The sequence below is a fragment of the Sipha flava genome, unplaced genomic scaffold, assembly GCF_003268045.1.
Source record: "Sipha flava isolate LNK unplaced genomic scaffold, YSA_version1 51_pilon_pilon, whole genome shotgun sequence".
In the NCBI taxonomy this organism is placed as follows: domain Eukaryota; kingdom Metazoa; phylum Arthropoda; class Insecta; order Hemiptera; family Aphididae; genus Sipha; species Sipha flava.
The window spans coordinates 1,105,483-1,130,391 of record NW_020273468.1 but is presented as its reverse complement, the minus strand read 5'-3'; the positions used below and the strand labels follow the sequence as shown (position 1 = coordinate 1,130,391).

Sequence of the window (24,909 nt, the reverse complement as noted above, 5' to 3'; positions counted from 1 at the left end):
ACGCTCAATGTTGCAACTGTCTAATAAAGAGTCATACGTTTATTCTGGATGTCACATATTTAAGTATTTAATATGAGTTATCCTTTTCTTCTGATAAAACTTAAAAAAAAATAAGTCTTCCTACATATACTATTACATAGGTCATGTATATAGATGAACATTATAAAATAATTAGAATTTAACGTAATAATCACAAAGTTTTTAAAAACCTTTATTTTACAACTAACAATACATAAAGTTATTTTCAATTTACAATATAAATACATTTATTAAATTAATTATACAAATGGATAAATATAACTAACTAAAAAGCGAAATGTTATGACCCGGATTCGCAAGTTCATGCCCTAAAAAATACTAAATATGCATTTATGTATATTTTATTTTTGTACACAAAATATTCATTTGCACGAAATTTTATAAAATTATAAATATATAAAAAGCAAAGTAATAAAAATAAATCTGGTTTTTAAATTTTAATTATAATTTAAAAATAATAATAATAAAATATCATTAAAAATTTTTCTTGAATAAAAAAAATGCACTTGTAGAATGTTCAATAATCATTGAGTTATTTTCCTATAAAAATATTTATCATTGTATTTTGATAGAAGCTGCTCCTATTTGATATTTGTATAATATTTTATTTTAGATGAAGTTAGCTGTAGTTATAATTTATAAATATATATATAATATGATAACAACAGGTACTTTTTTGTATTTCCTTCAGTTTTTTAATTTATTAACTCGAAAAATAAATAGAAATTTAAAAATTTAAACATGGGCCCTAAAAGCCAATGCATTCTGTCCCAGTCAAGATAGCTATATTCATTGACGTGGTTATAAGATTGTGCACGGAGAGAGCTGAGTGTGTCCTCCACACGTTCCCAAAATGTTGTACATGGGACTCTACAATTTAAGTTTAAGTATAAAACGTCCGTATTTCAATTGATGATACTCAAATTAAAAGTAATTTATTTAAAAATATTTAATAAAAAATAAATGATCTTTCGTAATAGAAAAAATAAAACTATTTATCATTTTCTAAATTTTCGTGCAAAAACTTATGATAGGTAATATAACAGCTACAATTGGCTACAAAAGTGCAATTAATAAATAATTTAAGCTATCTGATAAAAATATACGATATTCAAGTAAAATATATTCATGTTGAATAATATATCTCAATATTTAAAAAAAATTAAATTATATTTACTTAATTATTTATACATTGTAACACAAAGTTAAAAAAATATAAATTTTATACAATATAATTTATTAAATATACCTAAACGTTTTGTTAAGATAGGGCCTAAAAGTATGTAGTTATCTCCTAATATCTGCGGTTGGCGTACGCCAATGGGTCTGGTGAACTACGTTTGCCTAATGTAAGTGCTTAGCCGTAGAAGTCTAATAAAGAGAAGGGTATCTCTTGCCTCGTGTATTTATGAATATATTTTATGTAAATAATTAAATTAATTAGCTAATTAGCAAGATTTATGTTGTATGCAATAATGTTTTATAAGTCAATAGAGTTAATTAATATTTTTAACTATTTTATACTTAAATTTAACAACTAAATTTGAGTGGATAAATGTATAGTTAATAAGTTACATATATATATATATATTATGTGGTAAAATAGGGGGTGAGTCATTGTTTAGATACATGTTATTACATAAGTTATGTATTGAAATATGCTTGCCACGTCACTGAATATAATATGTAATAACTACGATTTTATGATAAACATATTTTAAATTATTATACGGCTAATTAAAATGTGTGATACATACTACCTACTACTTACTACTAATATTAAAAGTACTAATATAGAAGTAATGAATAATGATTATTAAAAAACAGAAAATATTAAAAACTTATCATACATACTTAAGAGTATAAATGTAGTCAGAATGATCCTCGCATAAATCTGGTCGTTACAAATGAGAAGTGTACAATGATAAAATAAGAAGTGAAATATTTGTGTATATATATGTTATAGTTATAATTACTGCATATAGACAATAAGCCGGTTGATAATTTATTTCCGAAGAACGATTCTCCCTACTTTATTGTTAGGTAATAGCTACATAAATATAAAATGTTTAACATAGCACGAATATCAATTTATTGATTAATTTTTATTCAACACAGAACAATTTAGTTGAAATCCTTTGAATCCTATCATAAATTAAAAATAAAAATAAAATTTTAATAATAATACTTTATAGGTGTATTTGGTGCTGACTACGCGTATTAATAAATAAATGTAACTCTTGCATGGAATTATAGTAATTTAGCCGCGCATTTATACCACGGAGAATCGTGTATTGTAGAACTAGGGATGGGCAAAATTGTTTGAACATCGATACATAGATTTTTAAAATATTGGTGAAAAACCATCCATGTAAACATGGATATAAATATGTGCTTAAAAAAACATCAAAAAATTATTTTTACCCTCTAGAGCTGCCTTCTGCTGCACACCTTATCATCTCTAAAGTGTACTATTTTATTTACTTATTTACTTTTTCGAATTTGTTTATAACATCTTAGTATTTTATCAATATTTTTATTTTTTAATGACATTAAATTTTATAAGTTAAAAGCAATACCACGAAACAATGTTATTGTGCACCACTACCACTCTCCTCTTATTAACGTGTCCATTGTAATCTATTTTAATCGCAACGTGTGTTCATTAATTATAATTTTAATAAAATGTAACCAAAGAAAAAATATAAATGGATAATTCTGATTATTTTAAAAAATCCTTATACGTTTTTTTTCGTGCATAGTTAAGGATTTTTAATGCATATTTGATCAAATGTTAGTGCATGAACTTACGAGCTCTGATTATAACTGTATAACAATTTGTGTATTGTATACTACATACTAAAATATTACAAAAAAAAATTCAAATTTTTCGAACATAAACATCAATATTTAAGTTCGAACATAAACATTGATGTTTAATCAGTTAATAAAAAAAAATCGTCGATGTTGAAACATCGATATATCGATCCAAAACATGTTTTTTGCCCATCCCTAGTAGAAACGATGCAAGTTCAAAAGCTCTACGTGCACTCTCTTTGGCCAATATGTCATTTATTTTCTTCTAAATGGTGTATCTTGCCGAGTTCAACCCATTTGATCCATAGTTTTTTATATTGTTTTCATCAAATTACTTTTTATTGGTATAAAGTAGAACCTTGATTATGCGAACGTTATTTCGTTTCAATTCATGTATCCGAACGTTAATGCGTAATATATCGTTTGAAATTGTTAACCGCTTCTTATTTGAAAATTCAAGGTGAGAACGAAGAAAGTGACGACAGCATTCGCGACGAAATTAAGAATACACACGGACTATCACCTACCGAGGCATTTGCTGCATTTGAGACGGGTCTTGTATTTAGATACATAGGATGAATGTTGACCAGCACAATCACTTCTATTAAAACGTTTGCGAAATTTAGTTGCGCAAAAGTGCGTAGCAGCAATTCGTCTATCAAAAAATGATCAATTTGTCAAAGAATAATCAGGCCCGTATTTAAAATTTGGCGCCCTTGGGCATATAAGTTATGCCCTCCCCCCAAAATAAATAATAATAATATAACACTTATTATTTCGTCCATAATCGAGATTCTATAATATTAAAATATAATTTATAAATGAAAATCGTTTAATACTTTTTTGAACTAATAAATTATATTATAATAAAAATACAATTTTTTTCTTTAATTTACAAATTATATATATAACATAATATAACATACTATTTTTTTTCTCATTAGGTATATCAGTTTTAAAATTACTTTTTCTAAAATATTTTGCCGCCCCCCGGGCATGTGCCTACCTGTGCTCCCCCTAAATACGGGTCTGAGAATAATAAGACATTATAATATTTAATAATATTCTAATATTCGTAATAATAACATAATATGTAATAAGTAATAATAAGTATAATAAGTCAATTATATGTAATAATAATTTTATATTTATTTAAATAATATATTTTTTTAATTTCTATTATCCAAACCCTGCATGGTCGCAATTAGTTTGGATAATCGAGGTTCTACTGTACATTGTTTCTCAAAGAGGTGGTTAATTTATGCAGTTTAATATAACAACTAATATTCACCACAATAAGAATATCATAGCGAACAAAATTATCAAACAGTATAGTTTAAATTTCAACAAAAGTATTTTATTTTATTTCACTGTTGATGTTGACTAGTCTAATAATTCAGTTTACAGTTACCAAAGATTTAACTAAGATACACCAATTTGTTATTTGGAATAGTTAAGTATTTAATATGTTATTCTATAGTAAATCTTTTTGTTTTTTTTTTCAACCCATACACAGGGAACATATAGGTTATAGGTTGGTATACAACTAATCTTCTCCATTCTTCATGGTCTATCACCATTTCTTTTAATTTAATAAATCATGTATTTTATTAATTTTGTACCATCAGAAATTTAAAATGTTGATCTCAAGTTTTATTATGAGTTTAAGAGTTACTTACTAATACTTTAGACAACTGCCAATAGAATTAACCAATTAATTTTAAAAGAAAACAATTACAAATAATAATACCACAAAATAGTAAAAAATTAATTTTATTCAAATAATAATAAAAGAAAATTAATTGCAAACTTTGTTAATATAATAATAATACGTCGAATAATTTGACATAAGATTAGTAATAATATTAATAGTGTTTACATAGATTAGATTTTAGGAATTTGTGAAAAAAGTTGAATAAATATAAAACTATTCTTTCATAGACTCTTCAGTAGGTTGTGCTGTTGCTTTTGGCTGTCCTTCATCACCCTTCTTCTTGGTACCAGACACAATATCATCAATACGTACTAATAGTATAGCCGTTTCAATAGCAGTTTTATATACTTGGGACTTGACTACAATTGGTTCCCATACTTTAAGATCCTTCATATTGGCTATTTCACCAGTCTCACCATTAATTCCCCAAGTTTCATTACCACTTACTGCATGTTTGGCTCTTAAAGATGTCATTGTTCTAATAGTACTGACACCACAATTTTGCAAAAGTGTACGTGGAATAACTTCTAATGCTTGAGCTACAGCTTTGTATGGCCATTGAGTAACGCCAGCTATTTCAGAACTTTTCTTAACTAAAGCCTGTGATATAGCCATTTCAATAGAACCACCGCCTGATACCAATTTAGGGTTCAACATAATGTTTTTAGCTACATGTAAAGCATCTTGTAAATTACGTTCAACTTCATTCAATATGTCCTTGCTTGGTCCCCTAAGCAAAATAGTGCAAGCCTTTGGATTAGCACATTCAGTAATGAAAGTGAAATATTCATCACCAATTTTTTTAATTTCAAACAATCCAGCACCAGTACCAACATGACTTTCACGTAATTCATCTGTACGTGTGACAATAGTGGCATTGCAAGCTCTTGCAACACGATTATTGTCAGATTTTCTTAAACGTCTCAATACAGATATATTGGCTTTTAATAAGAAATGCTGTGCCAAATCAGAAACTCCTTTTTCAGTACAAACCAAGTCTGGTTTTAATGCAATAATATCAGAACATATTTGCTGAATATATTCTTCTTCAATCTGTAATAACCTAGTAAAATCAGTTTCCTTGACAATTTCAACTTCTGTTTGACTTTCTCCTTTTTTGAACTCCAAAGAACAGTCCAAAAGAATAATTCTAGGATTTTTTATCAATCTTCTCATTTTTGGATGAGTAACATCTTTGTTCAACATGATACCATTTAACACCTGAGAATCTTCAATCGCACCACCAGGAACCTTTTCAACTTTGGCATACCGTTTAATATCAATTTCTGTACGACCTTCATCTCGAATACTAACAGTTTTAACAGCATTCAAGGCAATACTACATGCCAAATCTGACCAGCGTCCAATAAACTTTGTCCCAACACAGGATTTTATCACTTCAATTAGTTTAGGCTCATCATCCAAGGATAATGGAGTGCTAAAATCTTTATCTAAAATGTTCAACATGTCCTCTAAAGCTTGACGATACGCTCTAATTATAACAGTGGGATGAATTTTTTGCTCTAAAAATTGTTCTGCGATTCCAAGTATTTCACCAGCGAGTACTACAACTGATGTTGTACCATCACCTACTTCTTCGTCTTGAGTGCGAGCAATTTCAATAAATGATTTAGCGGCAGGATGTTGAACTGTAATTTCTCGTAGAATAGCATTACCATCATTTGTCATCACAATACCACCCATTGGGTCCATTAACATTTTAAGCATAGCTCTAGGTCCAATACATGTACGTACTACATCAGCAATAGCTTTACCTAAAATAAAAATAGAACAATTTTTATAAATATTCAATATGGCATTTAAAACAGATTAAGAAAACCAACATTCTAAAATAAAAGTTTTATAACTTCACTATACTTCAATATTTTTCGAAATAATAGATAATTTATTACTTAATGTCAAACTTATATAATAATACCTTTAGGTATGTAACTTAATATAAAATATAAATTACAACATAAGAATAATTGTTATATTGGTAAAGTTTAATTAAATAACTTCTTAATAATTTTTATACTTACTTGTATATTTTTTAAATGATTTAGAAGGGATTGAAGTAGGTGTACATATGTCATATAAAATTAAGCTATGATAGCTTAAATATATAACTTAAAATAATAATGGAGAGTTTAATTTAAGCTAACAAGGTAAGTTAATAGATTAAAATTGATATCATTGATTAATATAGAACCTAATATTTTCCTTTTCAGATTTATCCTTTTTTTTAAAAAGCATACTGATGTGTTGGATCTATTGCAGGTTACATTTCCGGAGTATAAGTAATAAGTGTTTTCTGTTGTAAACATAATGATAGCTTTACTTGTTTCCAACCAGTATTTATACGAATGGCTCCATTCTTGTTACATGTAGATAGAGTGTATTAAGGTTAGGGCTAATCCGTAGAAATACATAAGAAAACAAGTAAAGCAATCATTAAGTCCACAACAGTAAATTATAGAAGAGCTACATTAGTAGTACAAACGTACTAACATAATTTGTGATAAATTTTGTTATCCACGATGGTGGCAAATTTAAAAAAGATTTATTACTTAGTAGTATCACTTGAAAGATGATAATATAAAACTTAGGCGGGGTTTTAGAAGTACCTATTTTGATTATTTTTTTTTTAAACCATTCTAAGTTATTGGAGGAAATTATACTTTAAAGTACAAGGAAAATATCCTTTATAATATAGACATTTCTAAAATCAACAAATAACAATAAAAAATAATTTATACATAAACTGAAGAAAAAAATTTGAATCTTGAATCTAAATTAAATGTAAAGCAATAATAATTGTTGTATAAAATTACTATCGCAAAAATAATTATAATTTTAAAGAGAACAATAAATAATTTTTTCAATTTTTTAAGAGAGTGATAGATGGATTAATTTTCATTAATGTTACATATGTATGTGACTACAAGTATTACTCTCACATTGCATTAAGTGTTATCAATGTATCAACATAAAAATAATAATTTTGACATTTTCTAAATGACTAATAAATTATAAAATACAGTTAATAAAAACTCACTGAAGAACTGTAGTAAATACATACTTAACAGAACTATTAGATAACATGAAAGTGTGAATTTGATATTTTAACATTGAGAAGTATACAATCTATTACCTGCAGCGATATTTTCTAGCTGGACTTTATGTCCAAACTTCCTTTTGGTGTTGGTGTTTAACACCAGAATCGGAGCACCACTCTGTGACATCATTTTTGTAAAATAATAATAAAAAAATACTTAAAATGATTGAACTTGGCTTTAGGATCGGTATAGAAAATATATATTATAATCAAATCGTTATTAACACAGTAAACTAGTAAAAAACGAAGGGTTTATTTTACTTGTAATGACAAAAGTAAATTTGTAAGACAACGGCATGTGCTTCTTATCCATATCAATGGTTTTGTCAATTTATCTTGATTCACCGCTGACCGATGTACGAACTATACAGTGTGGGCAATGGCTTTTCACAGCATTTAATTATAATTTTCAACTATTCCCGCCACTTGTCAGTGTTTAAAAGTATTCTCGTTTAAATTATAACTAGCAAATCGCAAATTATACCCATTTAAAATTGGGTAATTAACAACAGTACTTACAGAATGAAAAAAAATTTAAAACTAAAATATGAAATAGGTGTTGAAAAACAAATGTGATAACTATTTTATAAGATTAGGGATCGGAAAACAATCAATTAAAATGATTAAATTTAACTAATCTAACGCAGTATCTTAGACGAGGATAATAATAAAAAAAAATCATAAAAAAAAAAACAATATAAAAATATAAAAAAATGATTTTGCATAAATTAAATTTAATCGTGTAGAAACATCAATGGAGTAGCGAGGGGATATGGGGAATAGATCTTTGATCACATGTTTTTTTCAATTTTTTTTATAGGTAGTGAAGTTGTCTCATTTTCTGTTTTTTTTCAATATGAAAAACTTTTATACATGGCTGCTTTCTTAAAAATAAATGTACTCACAAGTCACAGCTGTTTTACAGGGATTTTCATTCAAGTGGAATGTGAAAGTAAATTTAGAAATGATTCTGAGATGTAAAAAAAATTAAAAACCATTGCTCATATAAGTATATTAAACAAAAATTGTTGTTAATAAGTATAATATATTTGTTAAGTTCAAATCAATAAAAAAAAAGTGCATGGTTTAAGTGTTAAACGATCATACACCATATATAGTATCATATAGTTACCATATATCATATACCTACATAATGTTTAACAGAGGTTGGGTTAACTTAAATATTTCTATTTATTACCATAGATGTGACTAGAAAAATATATTCATTTTTAATTAACTCGTATTTTTTATTCATTATACATAGGTTAGGTACATAGAGCTGTAAAGAATTATTTTAAAAAGTATTTAAGTAAATACTCAAATACATTTTTTCATAAACCTTCGGGCTTTGATTATAGTTGGCAATATTTTTCCAACCAAATATTTTGAATAAAAATAAAATGTTCGAAAAAAAAAAACAAAGTATTCAATACAAATAAGTATTCAATACAAATAAGTATTCAATACAAATAAGTATTCAATAGATAAAAAAGTATTTAAAAAAGTATTTGAATACTTTTATTCAAATACTTTACAGCACTGGTTAAGTACTACCATTGTAGCCTTGAAATCACCCAAACAATACTTTATTCAACATTATTAAGTTCAGTACTATAAGTATAATAACTATGAGTATATAACTATAAGTTTTTTTGTGTCGCGATCAGAGGCGTATTTATGGGGGGGGGGTCCATAAATACCTATTATTTATTAAATTTATCAATTATTATTATTTTCGTTTATAAATTTCAAATGAAATGAGAATAATAAAGTAATATTATTAATATGAAAGAAAAATGTTCTTATATTAGAAAATTAGGAAAGGTATATAACTTAGTGATGGAAACATTTTATTTTATATGAATAATAATATATATCGAATCTTGTTTCAGGTGGATACTGGGTTGTCAAGTTGATACCATATATTTTGATGTAGTAAAAGTCTATACTTGTATGATGTATATGTTTTCAATATTATAGTAGCCTGTAGGTATATGATATTATATAATATTACGTATCATAGACAGGACGCAAATCCAGATGACCGGGGGAGGGGGGCGATTTGTCCTCTTAATTTGGTTGGTGGGTATCCAATTGATCGATAATTGATAGTCAATTTTCAAACACAACAATAAGCATACATCAATATACTTATATTATGTAATTATATTAATTATATATTATGCGAGCCCAGCAATCAGTTTTTTTTTCATAAGTGAGTATTGAATACTTTTGTTTTGTCTCCTCTCTATAATTCTCACCAGTTTGTCCCACTTATTACAGATGTATAAATAATAAATCAAAAAAACCGTTATCTGTACTGGTTTTACTCGTTCTGGATGTAAAGTCGAATCCGTTTAAATATGTTCCCTAATAACACAGATCTTCCCGAGTATCACCACTCTAGTGACCAATTGATACTTAACTTAAATTTCTTGATAGGCTGCATTTCGACCTTCCGGTTACTCTCCGATAAAGCATATTTTAACATATAAACTTCGTGGCACTAGTACCCCTCCCCAGTGAAAATTGAATGCTACCCAGTAATCGGTGATCATGACACTAACCAACACATTCTCATAACGACCGTAGTGACGGTTGATTTTCTCTGTATGTTCTTCTGCAGAAGAACAACATGCCTATGAACTATGATGGTAGATAATTTTATCGAAGTGCCATCCAATGAAAATTACTTAAAATATGTTCTGACACCCCGAGTAGTACTTAATTGATACCTATCAGTAACTTCCCGATGGGATGTATTTTAATCCTCTCAAGATTTACTGAAGATTATTGTTACTATGTATAGGTGCACTAAGAAAGGATTTTTCGAAAATTATATTTTTAAGGGTTGAAGCTAATTTAGACTCTAGGCTAGATGTATATATTTTTTCATTTATAGGTTTCCTAAGGAATATTTAACATTGTTTATAGTGTTGATTTTAATAATTACCGATTGCTTTAAATGGATAGTAAGTATAGTATAAATAAAATAAATAAATATTATTAGAATACACAACAATTGAGAATATTTTTGTAGATCTAAAATTGTATTACCTCTACAAAGTAATTTATGTAATCCAAAATAGTAAAAGCGAGATTGAATATAATTTAACTATTAGGTAGTAACGTTATTCACTATAATAAAATACTATAATAATAAAATAATATTTTTGACTACTGCAATTATTATATATTTAGATGCATAATTAATACATATAATATTGTTTACTACCATGTATGGTATATTAATCAATATCTAATTAGTCATTTAAATTGAAAATTTGTCTTTTTTAAATTTATGTATACACTAATAAATAATAAAGTAAAAATTATATTAAACTATACAAATTATATATAATATGGTATTACGTGGACTTTAAAGAATTATATAAAATATAATTCATAGTGATTTTTAAAGTAAATACAACAATTTTAAATAGAAATACTCTTAAAAGACTATAGGTACCTTACATATAGTTTAATAGATTTTTTTTACGAGAACAAAATTCAACTGAACAATAAACCTTAGTATAGAATTAATTTATGATGAATGTTAATGAGTTTTATGATAGAAAATTAAAAATACTTGGTATTGATAGTTTTTTTATTCCTAGTTTTTGCGAAATAAATAACACGTAGATACCTATAACGATTTATAATTTTTCATAGTTATTTTAAACATAAATTAACTTTGATATTTTTAATTACAATATTGATATGTCAATCGATAATCAATGAATTTATACAATAATTATAAAATTAAAATTTACGATTTTTTGATAAAAAATGTGGACGAAAAATAAAATTAAAATATCTTAATATTAACACATTGTTATAAAATCGTATAACGATTTGTAAAATTTATACACTCCTAAGTTTTATAATTATAATCCACAATAAAACAATATATTTAAAAAACTTAGGATATTTAAAACTTGTACTTTTCACGAAAAAAACATTTTACATATGTACAGATCCTATGATGTTTTGAGTCGATTTATTGTTCGAAGGATCAGCGTTGAGACCAGTCGAATTACTTTCCAAATTATTTCCTTGGTTCGGTGTCATTTCATGATTCTGAGTGTAATAATAAGTGGTACTAAAATTGATATCAATAATGTATTAATGTATTTTGAAAATTTAGTGTGATCTGTACAAATACGGCTTACCCGAAACATCCTAATAATGGAACGGTCAAACATAAACTGATGATGAAAAAAGCACTCGGCATAGTTTCTAGCGTGTAATTGTACACTATATTGTACAGCGGCAAAATAACAATTTTCATTAAATTTTCCGATATCATTTTAATAGAATTCATAGATCCTATAAATATACACACAGACATATTCAGATATTAGTAATAAATATTGATTGTGTTTTTATTAACCAATCGTCATTTGTTTTTAAAATATAATAAAACTAGTTACAGTTGAATTTCCTTTGTATTAAATATTATATAACATATATAGTATTTATTATATGGAATACATTTTCCGATTATATCAATTCATTAAATTTGATAATTACATATAATCGTTATACAATAATTGTTTACCTAATTCATGCGATTCCACACATTTTGAAGCTATAGAACCTGAGATAGCTAATGCCGCACCACGAAAGAATTCAAGTGGAGGTACTGCAAGAGAAAAAATTATAGTTAAAAAATCTATATTTGCTAAAAAAAAAAAAAATCTGTGATAATACAATAAACTATTCGATCAAAACACTGGTGTATATTGAAAAGAGTTTTTAAAGATACTTACTAAATAATAAATATTTAAATTTGCTGACAAAAAGGAATCCAAGAATAGTAGAGATATCGAAAACCGTAGAAATCAAACCAATTAACGAATCGTTCATTCTAAGTCTGCGGCTTAATATTCCAAGGGAGAAAACAGTTCCTATAATATTATAGTTATATATTTGAGATTTAAATGTATATTATGTTTTATACAACGAGCTTATTGAAAATCTTACCCAATAACATAACCACTAAGATGTATCCGTTGAACAAACTGAAATCGATTTCGCTGAAACCAAACCGATTTCTCAAGTACAAATATAGCAAACTTATTTCACCTGAAGAAGAAACAAAAACAGTTTAATAAATAAAAAATACGATATTTATGTCGTGCTGTGTAGCATATGGTTAAATTAGGCTAAGTTAGACTAGGAATTAATATAATAAAATCGAACTATAAAAACACAGCTAGTATACAAATATAGTATTTCATCGTTGATAATTTGTGAATTCATTAAAATCAATATTGTTATTTATATTTGAATGAAAATAACTTTAATTAAGTTTTGTCAGAAGCTTTTTCGTCTCAACTACTGATGCTGATTAATCTCAATATTGCAGTTATGATAATTTTGTTTATTCTCATATAAATGAATAGGACCAATAAAATATATATAACTATATATATATATATAGGTATAGAAAATAAAGCTTATGATCAGGGCTCGAGACATCTAGCATTTTTATATTTATTCATAGGATGTTAAAATATAGCAGAGTAAGCTACAAATCTGTTTCATAGTAAAAGAAATGCAGCTTTAAAAGTTTTTAGTGTATATTTTTGGATATTTTAGGGTTTTTGGATATTTTCTACTATTTTTTAAAGTATCATGCTATTTTTTGCATATAATTTGTTAATCTGAAAAAAATGAAGTAGTTTTGAGAGTTTTGTGAGCGCCTAGTGTTAAATTCCTATTTTACAAAAGTAAAATGTAAAAACGTATAAAGCCGCGTTTATATTAAAACTGTTCAATGTGAACGCCGATTCGGCCTAAAAACTATTTCGTTCAATCATTCACTTTTATAAAGTAAATGCGGCTTTTTTTTTTTAATTACTTGACAATGACGACGCAGTCAGCATTTAAGAAGCGATAAAATATATCAATGAAAACGGAATAGACGAAGTATTCGTCTTAAGTTATGACGAATCACGGTTAGGTACAGCTATCACATTTATCACGAAAAAACTTTTTTTTCACCCAGGACCAAATAAAAATAGTCCTTAATCATAATATACGGATTACTGTATTTTTTTTTTTTTTTGCTTAAACAATAAGAATTATTGCTTGTATTTTTATTATCTCTCATTGGCATTCGGACAGTTGAAAATCGAACCGGTACTACAATGACGGATGCTCAACGAAAATTAATTACCTGCAAATGGGGTGCTGGTCAACGGCGAGGCAAGCACCATGAGTATAAGTATGATGCGCTTGTGGTATTCGCGTTTGACGAATATGATCTTGAAGCTTTTTGCGATGATGGACGGGTCCAACGTGGTCTTGTACAACGATCCTGACGGCGATTTATATGGCACGGACGAATCGTAAATGAACAAGGAGCCTAGGCACAGGCCCAGCACGTTGATTCCGATGTTCAGTGCGAACACGCCGACGAAACCGAGCTTGACATTCAGGTAGCCGAACGACAGAATTCCCAGGGTGGCGGACAGCGGCAGGATAGCGGTCGCGTAGCCCAGCCGCATGGTGCGGTTGCTCTCATCCGTCACGTCGGACAGGTACGCGAACACGCCGATCAGGAAACAATGGAACGTGCCGGTGGACGCCGACGTAAGAGCCTGCATGATCCCGGTGACGGCGGGCGACACCTGCCAGAACACGGTGAACAGTATGTTGAACGTGTCGCACAATATTTGCCCGAAAACCGGCACGAACATGAGCGGCCGGCGCCGGCGTCCGTGGTTGTCGCTCCACGGTCCCGCGAACATGATGAACACGAGCGACATTAGCTCCTGGATGATGTGTTTCCACACGTTTATGGCGGCCACGCCGTGCTGCGACTCCTTCTCCATGAGGCACAGCGACGAGTTCTGCAAATTCGGTGCCGCGGTCGCTCCCAAGTCACATCCCTTGCGCAGCAACAGGTTTGAGCCGACGGTCGACGAGATCACGGTGGACAGGAAGTAACAGAACAGCATTGGCTCCACAGTCACTCCACACCGTAACGGTATCGCTCGTGTCAACTTAAACGCTGACGCGTGAATCGCCATGGTGCAACAGCGTGTGAAAATTTTTAGCCGTCCGATATGTGCTGCGAAACCAAACCGAGATCAGTTACTGGTTCTGAGTTTAAGTCACTTTTGCCATTATCAATCACTAATGTATTATAAATATTATTGCTTGCGTTTCGCAACGAAGGTATTCAATGTATTCGGAAACCGGTTTTCAGCGAGATTCGCTGGGTAAATAGTATTAATCGGTTTTTCTGTTTTATTTTTTTTTTTTCGTTTCCCATATCATCAGTGGCGTATTTTCTGGGGACTCTTGGGTGGGTTCCCGGGTCTCGAACTCTCTCCAATAGAAAGAAAACGTTTAAAAGTCACAAATGACTTGCTGCGAATGTACAGGGAACTGTGGCGAATGCTGACTCTGATGTATGGGCATGCACATTTATCGTAATGTTTTATAGTTATATTTAATTTATAATTAATGAATAGTCTAAAAATTTGTATTAATTTATAAATAAGACTTTAATTTAATATATATATATACACAATAGCACTAACTTAAATAATATTTAACTAACTAAACAATATTAAAAAATAGCATAATAAAACAAAACGAATAAAAATTGTCTTATAATCGTACACGTAAATTTTATAAATTACGACATTGACGAAGCGCCACATAATGAGCATGCCCTGGGTAATAAATATCGCGACTGCTAGTAGAGGTGGTCTCGGAATAACTGGTATTTTACAGCGGTAACAAGCGTTATATAGCTTGCGCACACATTTATCGCATACTCTGTCATTAAATGTTACAAAGTATAACTGAATTAAATTACATTATTGTAATAAATTATGTTCTTTTAAAATACCTAATATATTATTGATTAAAAAATAGTTTTTGTATTTTGATTAATAACAATTTTATTCCTAAGCATGCAGCGCATGCTGGCCCTGCCTGAAGAATTCGCCACTGACAGAGAAAGAGACATTAATTGATATCATGTAGATGTAAATAACTCTACATTTGTATTTATAATAATAATAGAATGATATAATTATTAATTCATACCTTATATTTATTTTTTATAACATTATAAAATCACTTATTTTTTAGAAAAATTTTAAATCCCCCACAAAAAATTTGAAAATACACCACCGCATACCATAAATACTTTTCAATATTAATTAACATTGTTGTAATGTACCATCTGTTTCATACTTTTAACGAATTGTTTTACACTACAATAGAAAAAAAAAATTTTAATTAAAAGTTTAATAAATAAATAAACATAGCAATATAAATATTTATAATATATGTACATAAGCGTTGAATACTCTATATGCAATATGATACGATAAGTTGTAACTTAATACGGTTTTATAAAGTAAAATAATTTTATAATAATATGTTAAAATACCAAATCTTCAAGCAAAGAAATTCGCATTTAGAAGACTATGCACGTCATAAAATGATGTACGGCTTGTAACTGGGCTGGACACATTGTTTATTTTTGGCCAATTTCACTTAAACTGATAATGATTGTGAGAATATTGAAAGTATTCTACTCAAAAGATTTTTTTGACAGATTTTACATTGAATCATAAATGTTGATCGCAACTAACAGTGACCCTCAAAAACATAAATATTCATTATTTTCCGTACAGTAATAATATATCTAGTAGCATATTATTTCTCATTTTGGTTTTTAATACACGAAATTTATAATCGACTTATATTGTTAATTAAGATTATCTGAAAATTCAAAGAAAAATTTCCTAGTTTAGTAATTACCTTTAAAACAATTTTAAATACAAATTATTTTATAATTCCTCCGGTTTCTACAGAATATTCATCGCTTGAAAATTTATAGCACATACTAAAATCATCAACTAAAATGAATTATTTGTTACGGTTTCAAATTCGTTAAGACTTTTGTGTTCTATAATAGCATGTAAAAATAATAACTTAGATTTTATTACGAACCAGTGCTTTGTATATTTCACTTTTTTTAAGTGATCTATTTTTTTAAGATTATAAAAATGCCATAAATCCTAAACAAAATGTTTTTCAAAAAATATTTAAATACAGTGTACTGTAAACCCATTGATTCTCATCGCCATTGTACAGAATCAAAAATGTCGAAATAAACATATTTTTAGTATACCATATTCTATTGAAGAATAATCGATCAAAAAAAATATATCCTAGGTCCTATCCTTTGGTCTTCTATAAATAAAATGTATGATATAGTTTCGAATATAAAAATCGCTTACACAAAATGTTCAGTTTTCACTTTTTTAGCAATTTTCGACTAGTGGTATAAATTGATTTATATACAACAATATTGTCTTCGGAATAGATACTCTATTATTTTTTATACATAATAATTATTGTTGTGTTCCTGTAAATAGAAACTGCTACCATATATATCTATATTGCGGGTGAAATATTGAGAAAAAAAAATTTTATTAACCGGATCAAATATTTATTTACAAGCCGAAGTACTATATTTAATTAATTGCTTTATTTCATAATGATAGTTGTATCATATAGAGCGTATTATGATTTTATGAATTTGTATAAATTTAAGTGGAAATTATGGGATTATTCGACTATTATTCTGTTGCTATGATTGATGATATTATTTTAATGAAAATAGTTATCTACTTCTAAGTATAAAATGAAACGTATGACATCAGAACATCATTCAAATAATAATATATTTTAATTGCTCATAATTATAAATAATTAAATCATTTGCATTTAATTTGATCGATTATTTTACATTTATTTAACAATTCTAAAAGTTTTTTTTTTACTATATACGTTTCATGTTGACCTCATCATTAAATATCCGGCCTTTTTTTTAATTTTCATAATTTTGTTTATTATTGTAGCCCTATCGTTTGAATAAAAACATAAATTCAAATTTAAACACTGAGTTGTTCTTGATTATTAAATATAAAGTTATATACTTCTTTAATTATAAATCGTTTTTTACTCGTTAATAATAATAAATTTAATTTACCACAAACGTCTACCACGGCAAACACACCGGTTGCCTACTCAAGGACACGTAATTAAAATAATTAAATTATTTTATAATAATTATAAAATAATATTCCTTACAAATTTTTCCATATTATGACAGTAAAACCACCGTAAAATAATTTTAAGTCACCTCTATCACTGTCGTTTATCTTCAAGCCAATTAAATTATTTACAAGATATGTTATTACATCCAATTAGTCTGATATAACAAATGGTATTCTGTAGAACCAGATAAACATATTAAAATAGTATTGACTCTCCAACATTTTTTAAAAACACAAAAAATGTTAACATCTATCAATCACTTCAATTACAGTAAGGAAAAATTATGAAAAATTCATTTCCAAAACCTACTTAAAATACAATATATAATTATCCTTACAATGAAACTCAAAAACATATTAATATTAATCCTAGAAGTTAGTATAAACGTACCCCGCAAACCCAGGCACTTATTTTCAAGCAACTAAAATACTAAAAGGAACAAAAAAAATAATAAAATAAAAAAATATTAAACTGACCCACCCCAATCAAGTACTATGAGATAAACTATCGTTTTTAATCATTGATTTTAAATCATTAACTGCATCCCTAATAATAATTCTCACTGATATCCCAACTCATTTCTAATAATAAGAATCAACTACTAATTAATAAACCATTTTTCTAAAAAAAAAAAAAAATGATTCTGATTCAAAGAGATCATGTGGGTTATTATATATTTCTAAATATGGTTAATATAGTAGATGAACTAAATTTATTAATAAAGTAGGCTGAATTTTCAAAATTCCAACTTAACCAAAAAAAAAGGCACTTAAAATTTACTATTTTCTCAAATTTTAAATGCCTATAAATAGCAAAAATTTGAATTCAATATATTGTAACTATAAAATACCTTTAATTTAATAACAAAAATTATTTAATATAATTTCATTGAAATATTAGATTTCGTAAATATTCCACTTTTTTACTATTATAAAACATTTGTGACTTTCCAATAAATTTTGTTTTTATAACTTTTTGTCAATTTTTCACAATTATAAGAAAAATATTTAGAAATTCGTAAAATGACTCTTTTTAAAGCACCAACTGGATAATATTTCCAACCAAAATTAAACATAATTAAGATTTTCATATAATTCTGCATTCCGAAGCAGTCCTTCTAGTCTAAATTATGTACACAGACAAAAAAAAAATTAAAAACAATTCACATTATAGAAAAAAAAATATATTTTTCGTTTTACTTAGAATCTAAAATAAAAACTAACTAATTGCTATGTGCGTTTTTTTATTTCTATGTATATTTTAATTTTGAAGTGTATATTAATTATGAACATAATATTTGCCAGCGTTTCAAACGAGACAATGCTATTAATTTATTTAGTAAAAATATATAATTTTATTTTATATATAATGTTATAAGACATTTCGTAATAATATTGTTTATAGCCGTTTGTGACTTCATAAATAAATTTACTAATTTTATTAAAAACCTTAGATGATATTCAAAACAAATATGTTGAAATAGTTTAATACAAAACTTCAGCTTGACTATCTCATGAATAAGATATCACACAATTAAGTTCAAACTCAAATCATAACCCAATCACATTTTATGAATTAATATTCAATACAAGTATTTCGTATTATAAGTATATAAGTATTATGATTATACACATTATATGTATTAGATGCTGTAGTTCTTATGTAATTTTCACAGTATAATTAAATACAAAAAAAACATAATAATGACTTTGGATTTGTATAATTTGTTTGATAGTTTTTATAATTAAATTAAATCAATTAGCGTTTTATAGATTAACATAAAAAATTATGATAATCCTAAATGTTGACATTAAAGAGCTGGAGAATTGTTTTTACAGAAAAAGGGTTGAAAGTTTTTCAGGACCGTTAAACGAATTTTGAAAAATATTAAACAAATTCAACCAAACAACAAACAAATTTACGTCATTTGAATCCTTAGATTAAGAGGACGAGGGAGTGGATCAGTGAAATATAAGTTCAATTATAATACTTGTATTATACAAACGGTATCGTGTATTTTAAAACAATTATGTTACTTAAAATAAATTAGAATCAATATTTAATTTATTTAGTAGATAATTATTATTGTTGATTAGATAAGCCTAATCGTTTATATTCACTGTACCAAAAAATATATTTACCAAATAATGACCAATTATGGTAAAAAAATATATAATATTTTTTTATTTTAGTAAAATTATGAATACGACCTACTTGACTCAAATCTATTAGTTATAAATTAGTGTTAATAACCTATCGTTATTTATAGTTACCAGTTATTTTGCTTCGTCTACCGCTAATACTTTTATTATTCAGACAGAAATACCGTTAAAACCAAATTGACCTTCACGATTTGATCATGCTTACTGCCATAATCATTTATTCAAATACAATATTTACAGACAATATAATTATGCATATCTATTAATGTTTAAAATGTATTAAATATCAATAAACGCTTAATAAAAATTTTTTCAACATTTTTAATCCCACTTTACGTTATTAAGTAATAATTATGAGTACATATATCCATTATTCAAAAAAATATAAAAATATTTTTATTTTTTTTATTACCTCTCAACAATAAGTTATTAATTGCTGAACCATAATACATTTTATTAAAAGATAGTTCGTTCTATCCCATCTTTTTCACTTAGAATCTTCTTTTTGAGAGCAATATTACGTTGGTTTCAAGTTTAAATGCCCAATACAGTAATACCATTTACTCATCCCTTGCATCTCATTCGATCATAGTGTATTATTTGACCTAAAAGTCTTATCCTAATTAATAAAACAAATATTATGAAAAAAAACTTACAGAATCAAATAATTGTTAATTTATCTTAAAGATGAACAAAATTATAACAAATTATAGAAGTATCGAAATGATGAAACATATGATACATTTGTAAAAGATTCCAAACAACATTTTAAATGTAGCTTTATATTGTATGTTTGTTTACTTATATTTAATATGATTTTTTTTTATCAAAAATTATATTTTTTAGAGAATGGATCTTATATTATAAATCTAAATAATCTTTTGATGTTAAAATTTTATAAATAAATTATAAATAATTATTTATAATTATTCATACATTATTCAAGTTATTTTATTTTAATGAAGTGTTGAAATTTTAGTGTGTTTAAGAATTTAAGTGTCAATTTACTTTTTATATAATATTATATTCTCATTTATGAGATATATAGTGTATTTATATATATATATATATAAGACGCATTACTTATATTCAAATACAAATAAAACCAGTTTCTCTTATTTTTTTGGAAAAAGAATGATGCAATTATAGGAGTTTCAAAATTGAATCTTGTCTACGAATAAAACTCACTAGTTCCAATCCAAATATATACCTCTAATATAAATTAGGCATATTGTATGTGTGTAGACACATAACTTTTTTGTTGAATAAATAATTTTATTATTTATAAACAAGGTTAACTACTTTCTTACGATACAAAATTCTTGCAGAGACATGTATGTACATTTCTAATAAACAAAATAAATAAAAAAAATACACTAATTTGTTATGTCTTCATCACTTTTAACTAGGAATATATTTTCATTAATACCGAGTATAATTAAATTTTCGAATAATAATGACTAATATTTTACATTAAAAAGATCATGAAATTTTGTTACCGAGATATTAAATCGTTTGATATCACACAATTATTATAACTAATCGTAATTCTAAAATTATAACAAACTATAGTTATTATATGATTAAACTGCCCAGTTAATTTATCAAATATTTAAACGGACGTTATGTAGCTAAAATATACAATGTATCAAAAAATAGATAAATTCTAAATCTTATATAAAATTTAATAAGTAAATGAAGGTAAAAATGTGAATAAAAGATTAAAAAATGTCGATAAACAAATATATTCTTACAGAGGTCAATACCTCTTTTAAGTGTTTTCTATAAGTATAAATAAATAAAATTAATTAATTAAATATTGACAATACCACAATGGTATAAATTCTGATAAACATACATTATGGGAATGATACAACGAATGTATTATAATTGTTCTAGAATACATATAGAAATCAATAAAACTTATAGTGAATACTTCATCGTCAACATTACTCAGGGCCTGTTAGTGTTTAAAATAGAATATAGTTAAAGAGACGATTTAAGTAGATTTTTTTTTATTTAGAACTATCTAATTTTGTATTCAAAATTTTGTTTTATTTCTCAAATCATAAATAAAAATACTAAACATCGCAAGTTTCGTGTGACCACTGTGGTTAGGTTGGGTAGAACTGTTCTTTAAGTCAAATTATTCACTCATTTTTACTTGAACAATAATGAGATGATTTTTTAATTTTTACATGTGTGAACTAATTATTCCTGAATGAAATTATCAGGGTTTAAAGCCAAAAAGATCAGGAGTGACTCTAATCCATATATCATTCTCAGCGTTCATATTCCTAAACATTTACTAGGTAATTAATTATAAATAAGAATATATATTCTGAGGTGGGTGTTGTTAGTGAACAATTTCCTCCGCAAACTATGTTCTGTAAAAATGTATAAGCTTGTAAATTACTTATTGTTTTAAGTAACAGATTGTAAATATCTTTTAATAAAATAAAAATAAAATAAAAAAAGGTATATATAAATATAAAAGTATATATTACTATATAATTTATAATTTATATTTAATATGAGTTTTATTTGTAGAACACTATTTAACACCTAGGTTAATAGCATCAATTCAATCGCAAAACCAATTTTCAATTGTTTTATTATGTATAATTATATTTAATAAATAGCTTAACCTTTTAGTAAACTTTTTGAAGAATTGTCAAAAGGGACGCTTGAAAAGTAGAGGGACTAAGTCTCCTTGCGTCCCTCCACCAATTAAAGCTCCGGTTATTATACTTATTTACGTTTAAAAATTAATACTTATATTTTATAAGTAAAACATTTAAATATAAATATAAACATGGTAAAAATAATTAATGTTTTAATTAAATTTAGAACTTTAACGGCTTACTGCATAAAATGTATTACATATTAATATAATATAAAATGTGTAAATTAATTAAAAAAAAAAAAAAAAAACTGAAAAATTTTAAATTACTTGTACCGCTCAAAAATCGTTTTTTTTTAAATCATAACGATACAGCATCAATATCCCAATTACTATACATTTCAAGGCTTCATAATTTCTAAAAATTTCTACTTCAATCAATTTTTTGATCAAGTCACTAGATGGGATTTAAAAAAAAATAACATTGTGTTATGTTTTTATGACTGCAATAGCGTATTATTATACTATTGTGCAATATATCCACGTATTTGAGGTTGCCGTTAACACAACAGTGCAAGACTTGGAAGAAATTGAAAAGAGGATTTGTTACATCCACCACTGTTATGGAAATATACAAACTTAAAAAAAAAGAAATTAAAAAAAGTTCCACATTTTAATATACTATTACTATGTATATTAACTCTCTTTGAGAGAGGCGAAAAGACCGCATTCCGAATTCCCTCAGTACCGCCATCCACACTTGGAAGTATGAAACAACTTAGCTATACCAATAACATTTCGATTATCCTATGGTATAAAAACTCTGTGACTATAATTATATACTTATTATAATATTGTCTACGTACGATGTAAGATATTTACTGAATCGGCGAGTCTTGATTTTTCATCTAGATGTCGACAAAGCGGACGATATACTTTTCATTGGTAGTTCACAGAATGACTCTTTGCGGCGATAAAATGTGTGTTTATTTCTTTATATAAGCTACTGTTATGTGTTCAACAGAAATGTCGTAACGTTATCGCACGATCGCGGAACACACGAGACTGAGTGCACACGACTCAAACAAGAGGTTTCGCCGCATAGATCGGCGTACCTGGGCGCTGACAGATCGACGGCGGTTGCATCATACACTACACATACATAATATTCACTTACCTTCTAATACATGTAAATATTGTACTATGCAAGCGAACCAAAGGAATATGTTCATTATTAATATATAAATGTTTATACGGTTAAATCGTTATAATCCCTACTGGGATAACAATATTATAATATTGTTATCATATATAATACATAATATGTATATTATCGTTCCATGTTGCCTTCGTGTTTAGACAGTATAGCCGTGTATGCTTTATGTTTAAGTGTGTCGCCCCCCTCCCCTAGATGTAGGTGTTCGAGTCGACAAGAGCGTTCCTCTTTCCAGTCACTCGGGCAAACTTGGCGGATGTGCCAGAAATGAAATACGCATACATACATGATGTGTTAGATAGGTTTATACTAGTGCTGATCACACTATCCGGAACGATCGGAAACATTGACCCGGATAGAAACAAATGCTACGATCGTATAATGTGGATTACAATATCAACCCTGATTAATTTTTTTTTTTAATGATAATTTTAAAGATAATTTTTCTATTTGCAGGTGATTTGCATCATGCATTTTATTAAATTATTACGATTATTTTGCTTGAAGAAATAAAAATTAAAGGTTTTCTTTCCTCTAAATTGGTTAAAAAACATCATGAAAATGTATTGAAAAGAAATTATTATAATAATAATAATAATAATGTCATGTATATTTTTACCTAACACCGGTGCTCGGATTTAGCAAACATATCCTATGAAAATGTACTGTGGGGTAAACGATCGTTACATAGGCAGGCCTGGAGTTCTATAATTTATCGTACCAGCATTTTTTTTACCTCATACTTTTTTCTCCATAAGATGATATATAAAATACACAACAGCTAAAATATTTTAAATATTCAACACTTGTTTAACAACCAATACTATAATAAATTATTATATACATAATATTTACCTGTATAGTATAACTAGTTAATTTACTTACTATAAGTGCTTATAATGAAATGAGTTTAAATGGTAAATAAGCTGGGTCTACAATAAATAAGTCTAAAAAATGCAAGTATTCATGAAGGTTACACTTGTATAGAGCTCTGTTATTACTGTTTAGCTCGGGCTCATCATCATCGTGCATCTAACAATAATCACCAACTGACCTTCCGTAAACATGTGAATTGTATATATATATGTGTGTGTGTGTGTGTGTGTGTGTGTGTGTGTGTGT

The 24,909-nt window shown here is 27.1% G+C and overlaps 2 protein-coding genes across 3 annotated transcripts; both read right to left on the bottom strand.

The window, feature by feature from the left end:
- Positions 1 to 4,676: 4,676 nt before the first annotated feature.
- Positions 4,677 to 7,998, bottom strand: LOC112690754 (T-complex protein 1 subunit gamma-like). The gene is made up of 2 exons (XM_025564833.1): positions 7,725 to 7,998; positions 4,677 to 6,345 (listed from the first exon to the last, which is right to left on the bottom strand). Exons 1-2 carry the CDS (start codon positions 7,816 to 7,818, stop codon positions 4,784 to 4,786), a joined length of 1,656 nt encoding a protein of 551 aa, XP_025420618.1. The 5' UTR covers positions 7,819 to 7,998; the 3' UTR covers positions 4,677 to 4,783.
- Positions 7,999 to 11,585: 3,587 nt separating this feature from the next.
- LOC112690740 (proton-coupled folate transporter-like) lies at positions 11,586 to 23,659 on the bottom strand. 2 transcript variants are annotated; one of them, XM_025564813.1, is made up of 8 exons: positions 23,438 to 23,659; positions 23,260 to 23,378; positions 13,873 to 14,769; positions 12,675 to 12,776; positions 12,461 to 12,598; positions 12,250 to 12,333; positions 11,861 to 12,017; positions 11,586 to 11,790 (listed from the first exon to the last, which is right to left on the bottom strand). In XM_025564813.1, the coding sequence occupies exons 3-8, from the start codon at positions 14,726 to 14,728 to the stop codon at positions 11,652 to 11,654; spliced, it is 1,476 nt and encodes a 491-aa protein (XP_025420598.1). In that variant the 5' UTR covers positions 14,729 to 14,769; positions 23,260 to 23,378; positions 23,438 to 23,659; the 3' UTR covers positions 11,586 to 11,651. The 2 variants fall into 2 exon arrangements, with proteins under 2 accessions (XP_025420598.1, XP_025420597.1); XM_025564812.1 differs by lacking the exon at positions 23,260 to 23,378 and having other exon boundaries at positions 23,438 to 23,658.
- Between the last annotated feature and the right edge of the window lie 1,250 nt (positions 23,660 to 24,909).